The sequence below is a fragment of the Trichechus manatus genome, unplaced genomic scaffold, assembly GCF_000243295.1.
Source record: "Trichechus manatus latirostris isolate Lorelei unplaced genomic scaffold, TriManLat1.0 scaffold00023, whole genome shotgun sequence".
In the NCBI taxonomy this organism is placed as follows: domain Eukaryota; kingdom Metazoa; phylum Chordata; class Mammalia; order Sirenia; family Trichechidae; genus Trichechus; species Trichechus manatus.
In genome coordinates, this window is record NW_004443959.1 from 7,723,501 (window position 1) to 7,732,462 (window position 8,962).

Sequence of the window (8,962 nt, forward strand, 5' to 3'; positions counted from 1 at the left end):
GCTGCAAAAGACCTCTTTAAAGTGTTACAAAGCAAAGATGTCACCTTGAAGACTAATGTGCACCTGACCCAAGCCATGGTGTTTTCAATCGCCTCATATGCATGGGAAAGCTGGCCTATGAATAAGGAAGAAGAATTGATGCCTTTGAGTTGTGGTGTTGGTGAAGAATTATTGACTATGCCATGGACTGCCAAAAGAACAAACAAATCTGTCTTGGAAGAAGTACAACCAGAATTCTCCTTAGAAGCGAGGATGGTGAGACTTTGCCTCATGTACTTTAGACATGTTATCAGCTGGGATCAGCTTCTGGAGAAGGACATCATGCTTGGTAAAGTAGAGGGTCAGTGAAAAAGAGAAAGACCTTCAACGAGATGGATTGACAGGGGCTGCAACAATGGGATCAAGCATAACAAGGATTGTGAGGATGGTACAGGACAGGGCAGTGTTTCATTCTGTTGTACATAGGGTCACTATGAGTTGGAACTGACTCAGTGACACCTAACAACAATTAGGAAGTTTAAAATTACATAGGTGGTTTGTGTTATATTTCTATTGGGCAGTGCTGCTGTAGATAGTCCTTTAAGGGGTTACTTGTCCTTCAAAAAGTCTTTTTTCTTGGCTTTCGTGACTCCCTACTCTCCTGGTTTTCTTCTCAGTGTCCTGGCTGGCTGGCCTTCTCTTCCTCAGCTCATCTATTAAACAGTGCCACTCTGTCCTAAGTCCTCATGTCTTCTTGGCCATCATGCTCTTCCAGGGAAAGCTCATTCATGTCTCTGGTGTCAATGCCCAACTCTTTTTTTTTTTTAAATTGAGATATGATTCACATACCGTGAAATTCACCCTTCTAAAGTGTACAATTTAGTGGTTTTTAGTATATTCACAAGGTTGTGCACCCATGTGAGATATACATAATTTGACCTTTGTCCTTGGTACCTGAGAGACAACCCTTGGAATCTAAGTGTCTTCGATAAAGACTCCAGACTACACCTAGCTAACAGGTTAGATGTGGTGATGAAGTGACTCTGGAGTAGGGGCTGGCCAGGCCAGAAAGATCACCTCATGGTCAGCAGACCTCAGGGGAGGGGGACTGGAGGTTGTATTACATAATGAGACCCCCCAGTAAAATCTCTGGACACTGACGTTCCATGGGTTTCCTGGTTGGTGCAAGGCATCCATGCACGTGAGAAGGTAGCAGGTCTCTTCGGGACAAGGAAGCTTCATGTTGGCAACCCTCCGAGACCCCACCCTATATGTCTTTTCTTTATACTGATTTTGATTTTGATCTTTACAATAAAACTGTAAGTACAGTATAGCACTTTCTATGAGTTCTGTGAATCATTCTAGTGCGTTACCCGAAGGAGTTGTAGGAGCCAGCAAGTCAGAAGTTAGGAAGCCCAGGGGGGACTCCCAAACTTGCTGCTGGAAACTGCCTGTTTAGCAGTGTGAAGGACAGAGTCCTTTTATTTGTGAAATCTGACCTAGCTCTGGATGGCCAGGGTCAGAGAAAGAAGTGCCACAATGGTGGCTGGGTCAGCAAAATGAAAAAGTGGGGATTTGGATTTATGCTGATTATTATCCTCATAAACCACCAGTACTATCAAATTCCAGAATACTTTTCTCACCCCTCAAAAAACCCCAGACTCACTAGCCATTCCCCTCTTCCCCAGCCTCTGAAAACCGTTAATCTACTTCCTGTTTTGTGGATTTTTCAGTGTGTAGCTCTTGACTCATAAATCCACCTGCCTCCTGGGAAACTCCATTTGGATGTGCCTTGGGTATTTTAAACGTAAGCAAAACTCAGCATCTTTATCCTATATCTCTTCTCCACAATTATCCAAGCTGCAAATCTCTGACATCCTTAACTCCTTTCTGACCTTCCCTCACACATCTAGTCAGCCGTCTACTAAGTTTCACAACCTCCTACTTCTCTCTCATAAATATCTCGATTCCGTTCATTGACACCAGACGCTGTCATGGTAAATGCCTTCTGCCCCCAACACACACACACACACACACACACACACACACACACACACACACACACACACACACACACACACACTCCAATCCATCAGCAATTCTCTTAATTCTACCATCAAAATATATCTTAAATACTTCCACATATCTTTGTCTCCACTTCCACCACCTGAGTCCAGGCCACTCACCTAGGCCATTGCCACAGCATCTAAAAAGTCTCTGCTTCTCCCTCTCCCCTAACATTCCAATTCATTCTAAACACAAGGGCCAGATGGTCATTTAAAAATATAACTAGATCATGTCATGCTCTGCTTAAAACCCTTGATGACATCAGTATTAGTTCCCCATGGCTGCCGTAACAAATTACCACAAACTTGATGGCTTAACACAAGAGGTCTGAAACCAAGGCGTGTCAGGGCCATAAAAAACTCGTTGCTCTTGAGTCGTTTCCAACTCATAGCGCCCCAATAGGACAGAGTAGAACTGCCCCATAGCGTTTCCAAGGAATGGTTAGTGGATTTGAACTGCTGACCTATTCGTTAGCAGCCCAGCTCTTAACCACTGCACCACCAGGGCTCCCCGCTCCATCCAAAAGCTCTAGAGAAGATCCTTCCTTGCCTCCTCCTATCTTCTGGAAGCCCTGGATGTTCCTCAGCTTGTGGTAGTATAACTCCAGTCTCCTCTGTCTTCACATGGCGGTCTTCCCTGTGTCTCTGGGTACTCTTCTTTGAAAGGACACCAGTCATAGGATTTAGGGCCCACCCTAAGTCCAGGATGATTTCATCTTAAGATCCTTAGCTACTTACATCTTCAAAGACCCTATCTCCAAATAAGGTTACATTCTGAAGTTCTCGGTGGACATGAATTTTGGGGGGACACTATTCAACTCACCACAGCATCCCACTACATTTGAAAAAAGAAAATCCAGTTTTTCCAGGTGTGTAAGAAGCTTCTCCTGCTTCTCCACCTCATTGCATGGCCCTCTTCCCATCACTGACTGTGTGTCAGCCACATGGACATTCTATGTTTAATGTGCCAAGTTCTTTCTTGGTCCCTTCTTACTTGTTTCAGGTTTCGGCTTAAATGTCACCTCCTCAGAGAAGACTTTCTGAGCATTCTACATAAAGAAGGTGCCCATTCTCCCCCATTTGTTTCCTTCATAACAATCACAAAATAAAACCTATTTTGCTTCTTTGCTGGCTTTTTCGTCAGCCCCATCCTGAGATTGGAGGCTCTGTTTTGTCCCCCACTGGAGCTTTACAGAGAGGCTCAGGTACATATTTTTTTCATTGAATGAATGCATGAAGGAGTGTCCTTTCCCTAAGTCACACTGGCACTCTCTCTCACCCAGACTACTTCACCTGCTTCCTCACAGGCCTCTCCCTCCTGTCTATCTCACACTTCAGCGTAGGGATTGTTCTATAGGGGGTATGGCATCCCCTCCCTTCCCTCCTCTCAGTTAAAAACCCTCCACCAGCTTCCTCTCGAACTTACAACAAAGTCCTCCTGCCTGGCTGGCAGGCTGCACTGCCTGCCTCTTCCCACCTCCTCTCAACGCTCAGGTCTGCAACCCTGTCCTAGTTCTTGTCTCAGGCTGGGCCCTCTCTCACCCACCTCGCTTACTCCGTCCCATCCTTGGCTCTCTCTTTCCTCAGAAGCTTCCCAGACCCTAAATCAGGGCAGGGGTCTGGGTCTGGCCTCAGCGCCCCCCACTGTAAACTCTGGTTTCCAAGTCCGTCTTCCCCACTAGTCTGGGAGAAGGGAGGACAGGGACCGAGCAGGTTTTGCCCTGAGCCCTGCGGAGAGGAAGGGACGGGACGGGACGGCACCGGAGGGCAGGGACTCACCAGCGCTGCTGGCTCCGCCGCTCGGCTTCCAGCAGCTCCCTCCACAGCTGGTCCTGCTGCACGCCTTCCGCTCCCAGGGCCCCCCGCTCCGCCTTCGGGGCCTGGAACTCCTGGCGGCCGCCAGCAGGACCCCTGCGCGTCGCAGCGCCACTCCGAGCAGCTGGGGAGACTGGGGCCCGAAGCTTGGTTGGGGGCAATCGGTATCCCGCCGATGTGGTTCTCTGGAGCCCAGAGATGGGGCGACTCCCCATGGGTGCGTGAGTGTGTGTGTGTGTGTGTGTGTGTGTGTGTGTGTGCGCGTGCGCCCGCGTGCACGCGCTTGCCTGCCTGCCCCTGTGTGGATGGGTGTGTGAGTGCGGCTCCTCCTCCCCCCAACCCTCTCCTCAGCCACCAGAGCTGGTGCAAGGATCCTCCTCGCTGCCCCCGCTGGGCCCCCAGCTAAGAGTGGCCAACCGGCTGGGCCCTCCAAGCCCTGCAGAGCTTTTGAGCCCAGCTGTGCTTTGAAGTCCTGCCCATGTTGACTGTCACCCTGGGAACAGGCAGCTCCCAGTGTCCCCAGGATGGGCGGGTCCCTTGAGGGCCTGGTGTGTGTGCAGCTCGTCTGAGCCCAGGGGTGAGGGTGTAGAAGTTTCTGGGTCTGTGCCATGCCAACTCAGTAGCCCTTGGCCCCTCTTCCAACACCCCAGAGGGAGGCCACCACACAGTATTGGGGGTGGGGTGGGGAGGTAAGGAGCCAAAATCCTGACTCCTGGCAGTAAGAAAAGTCCCCAGCTGGCCGAGGGACATGCTCATCATCACCATCCATCCTTGGACAGCCCCCGCCCCTCTGGAGGACTCAGTTTCCTCTGGTGGGTGCTGGGAGGCTCAGAGGAGATGACGGATGTGAGGGTGCTTTGTGAATTATAGAGCAGATCTTTCCTGCTTCTATCTGGGAATGATGGAAGAGATAGTGAGTATATGCCAGGTGGCTGCATAGTGAAGAAGCATCAGTAACAATGCATGGTTACCGTCTATTCTCTCTGTGTAAACCTGGAGAATGTGCAAAGTACAATCCTTTATCTTGCTGAACACTCCCAGCCATCCAAGGCAGGTATTTCTAGCCTCATTTTATAAGTGAATAAACTAAGGCCCAGCAAGATTAAGCGACTGCCCAACATCACACAGGTGCTAAGTGAGGAGCTTAGCTTTGAGTTTAGAACCTCTGAAGGAAGCAGTGAGAATCTGAGGGTGGGGATCTTGTGTTCTGCACCTTTAGCCCATGTTTCTGCTCTACTTCAGTGCAGCCCGAGCTTGCTCTGCAGCACCCCAGGCCTCTTGTGGTCTGGCTTCAGCTGACCTCCGCAGGCACTCTGTCATCGTTTCCGCCCCAGGCACTCTGTACTTCCGGTTCTCTCCGCTTTTTGCTATCCCCTTTAGAACAGACTCACAGTTCTTCCTATAAAACTATTCTCTGGGTCCATTCTGCTGGGCGTAATGCTCCCTACTCTTTGCAGAGCTGGAGAAACAGGGACAAGAGCAACTTATTTCAGACAAGGCCTTGCAAAATGGAGGTGTAAGCAAGGTGCCCAGGTGTGCAGGGTACCAGAGACCAATTCAGCCAACAAGCTCACAGTCTCTTCCTATGTGCCAGGCCCTGGGCACTGATGCTGGATTCTGATTTCTTGAGAGAAGTGGCAAGGTGGAGAAGTTGGGGAGAGTGCAAAAGCTTGGATGCAGGAGAGTCTGCCAGCTTCCATCTTTCAGCCCTTGCACAGCATGAGAAAAGGGCTAAGTGCATGTGACATTCTAGGGCCGAAAAAACCCACACTGCCACATAGTCTGCTCGGACTCCTAGGGCCATGTGTTACAGAGTGGAACTGTCCCATAGGGTTTTCTTGGCTGTAATACTTAACAGAAGCAGATCACCAGGTCTTCCTTCTGTGGCGCCACTGAGTGGGTTCAAACCACCAACCTTTAGGTTAGTAGTCAAGGGCAAACCATTTGCTCCATCCAGGGACACATCAGTCTAAAATCAGAGGCCGCTAGGCTGGGACTCTTTGTTTCTCCTGTCACCTCTGTTCTTTCTTCCAGAATTGGGATGCTGGAATTTAGTGACTTGGAAATTTTCCTGATAGCGATGCACTGAGCCGAGGAGTTGGGAGAAGAGCAGAGATGGGGAAAGGCTGCTGCCACGGCTGGGGCCCAGGCCCAGGCTTTCCTGGTGTTGTCCTCTTTTAGGTGTCTGTGCGTCTAGCATGGTGGACAGGTCCCTGCCAGGCCCCAGGAGCAGCTGCTCTGAACCTCTGAAAGGGGTCCCGGGAGTGTGTTTAGAAAGAGCAGTGCCTGCTGCCCTGGACAAGGAGACTAGGAGGCCACTTTTACACTGTCCAGGTTCCTCATGTGAATAAAAAGCAAACAAATAAAAAACACCAACCCGTTGCCATTGAGTCAGTTCTGACTCATAGCGACCCTATAGGACAGAGTAGAACCGCCCCCATAGGATTTCCAAGGAGCAGCTGGTGGATTTGAACTGCCAACCTTTTGGTTAACAGCTGAGCTCTTAACCACTGCACCACCAGAGCTCCTCTGATGCGTCTAGAGGCTGAATATTTCCATGGGGGTTGGCTTTTTAACATTAAAATTTAATTTAATGGAAAAGGCATTGAAGACTGATAGATGATAGAGAGATGGAGAGATGGAGAGATAGACAACAAATAAAGCAAATATAACAAAATATTAATTGTGGAATCTAGGTGGTGGGTGTAGAGGTGTTCACTGACCCATTCTTCCAACTTTTTTGTATGTTTGAACAATTTCAAAATAAAATGTTTGGAGGGGGTTCACCTGCCAGTCCAGATTGAACACATTCTCTTTCTGCATGTCCATGTCCCAGGAAAAGCTTCACAACATGCCCTTTGAACAGTCCAGCCTGAAGGAGGCCCCCTCTACTTCTGCGGGGGGCTTTACCTAGAAATAAGGTCACTCGAGTTCCAATCCCTGCTTGGACAGTGATTTGCTGTGTGGTGTCCCTGGGCAAGTTATTTCCTCTTATATACCCATTTTGTGATCTAACTTTATAAAAGACTTTCCAGGAGAGGACAAGAATTCCTGGGTTTGGGGAAGGAGGTTCCTTGGCCTTGCATTTTAACTAGTTTTTCTCAACCACAAGAGGGCGCTGCGAGTTTACGGCCTTAAAGTAGGTGCTGGCAGAGTGGTCCCAGCCTGGCTTGTGCAGATATGCAGCGAGAGGCGTGGTCGCTTTAGGTTTAGGTTCGAGTGGAACCCGTCCGCAGAGGGGTGAGGCTCCACCCGAGGGTCAGGTGTGGGTGGGGCTGGCTCTCCTCTATCCATTCACAGTTTCAAAACCACGTCCACATTTTAGGTATCTGTTAGAGCAGCCCCCCACTCTCGGTACCACATTCTGTCTTAGTTATCTAGTGCTGCCACAACAGAAATATCACAAGTGGATGGCTCCAACAAAAAGAAATCCGTTTCCTCACAGTCTAGCAGGCTAGAAGCCCAAATTCAGGTTGTCAGCTCCAGGGAAAGGCTTTTTCTCTCTGTTGGCTCTGGAGGAAGTTCCTTCTCATCAATCTTCCCCTGGACTAGGAACTTCTCGGTGCAGGAACGCTAAGTCCAAAGGACATGCTCTGCTCCCAGCACTGCTTTCTTGTGGTACAATGTCTCTCCATCTCCCTGCTTGCTTCTCTTTTCCACATCCCAAAAGAAACTTGCTCAAGACACAACCCAACCCTGCAGATTGAGTCTTGACACATCAATACAACCGCTGCCCATACCCCCTCACAACATCGTAGAGGCAGGACCCACATCAGATGACAAAATGGTAGACGGTCACACAACACCAGGAATCATGGCCCAGCCAAACTGACACACACACTTTTGGGGGACACAATTCAATCCGTGACAGATGGTGAGACTTTGTCTCAAGTTCTTTGGACACATTATCAGGAGGGACCAGTTCCTGGAGAAGGCTATCACGCTTGGTAAAGTACAGGGTGAGTAAAAAAGGGGAAGATCCTCGATGAGATGGATTGACACAGTGGCTGCAACAATGGGCTCAAACATAACAATGATTGTGAGGATGGTGTTTTGTTCTGCTGCACATGGGGTCACTATGAGTCGGAACTGACTCGACAGCACCTAACAACAGTAACAGTTTTAATATGGCTCTAGTCTCCAGAAGATAAATTTTAAAAATTTAGGGTGACTGTTTACATCAAAAATAGCAGTTATATAGCACTTAAGGTTTAAAAGTGGGTTCACTGGCATTAATCATTTAAGTAGCATATGAGGTGATCTGATCATATCTGAATTATAGGTGTGGGAAGACCGTGACCCGCCCCGGATCACACAGGCAAGAAATGTGCAGCCAGGACTAGAACCTCTTCTGAGCGCAGTTTCTGCTCTCTTCTAAGGTATTTTTGGCAGAGGAAAAGCCTTCCACAGAAATGGTTTTACTTGGGCTGTCCAAAATATAAACTCAATAGTTCATATTCCAATTTTGGATTCCTGGGAGTTGGGGAAATTTTAAGCACTAGAAAAAAAGTTGGGAGGCATGACCTTCACTTTTCTTCATTCTGTAACTTTTCATTCATGAGCACCTGGGTGCACTTCAGGAGAAAGCATTTGTCATGGGTAATATTTCTGAAAACAGGCGCTGGGTTGGATAGAAGCGTAGTTGGAGATGATTGCAAAACATGGCTGGGGCAGCAGGGGGCAGCCTGGAGCTTTGCATCCTCCAGCAGGCCTAAAGAGTCACCAATTAACCTCTTGTTTAGTCCTTCCAAGGCCCCGGAAAGAAAGACAGGCATCTTTGTTTTTAAGGTTTGAGGCACCATAATTTGCTATGACCATTTCCAATCAAAGATAAAAAACAAGTGTGGAGCCGAAGAATGTGTTAGTGAAGGAACTCAGCAGTGGGCTTGGTGGGGAAAAGAGGCTCAACAAAGACCCCTTAGTTAACAGAGGATGGGGTGGGGGTGGGGGGACGGTATTCCAAACATTTAAAAACAGGTGGGGCCCAGGTGCCAGCCAATCAGAAGGATGCTGGAGGCCTGCTGCTGTGCAGGTGTGGGGAGTCCTGGGCAGTAGGTATTTACCAATTGGTACGGAGGTATATATTTTAACAGCTGCACCAG

The 8,962-nt window shown here is 48.8% G+C and overlaps 1 protein-coding gene across 2 annotated transcripts in view; it reads right to left on the minus strand.

Moving 5' to 3' along the window:
* The window catches only part of CUNH2orf50 (chromosome unknown C2orf50 homolog), an 11,960-nt gene extending 7,885 nt beyond the window's left edge, over positions 1 to 4,075 (minus strand). For both annotated transcript variants that reach the window (XM_023728253.1, XM_004373057.2), the window contains exon 1: positions 3,825 to 4,075. In XM_023728253.1, coding sequence (XP_023584021.1) covers positions 3,825 to 4,075 — 251 coding nt within the window. The remainder of the gene's footprint in view (positions 1 to 3,824) is intronic.
* Positions 4,076 to 8,962: the final 4,887 nt, after the last annotated feature.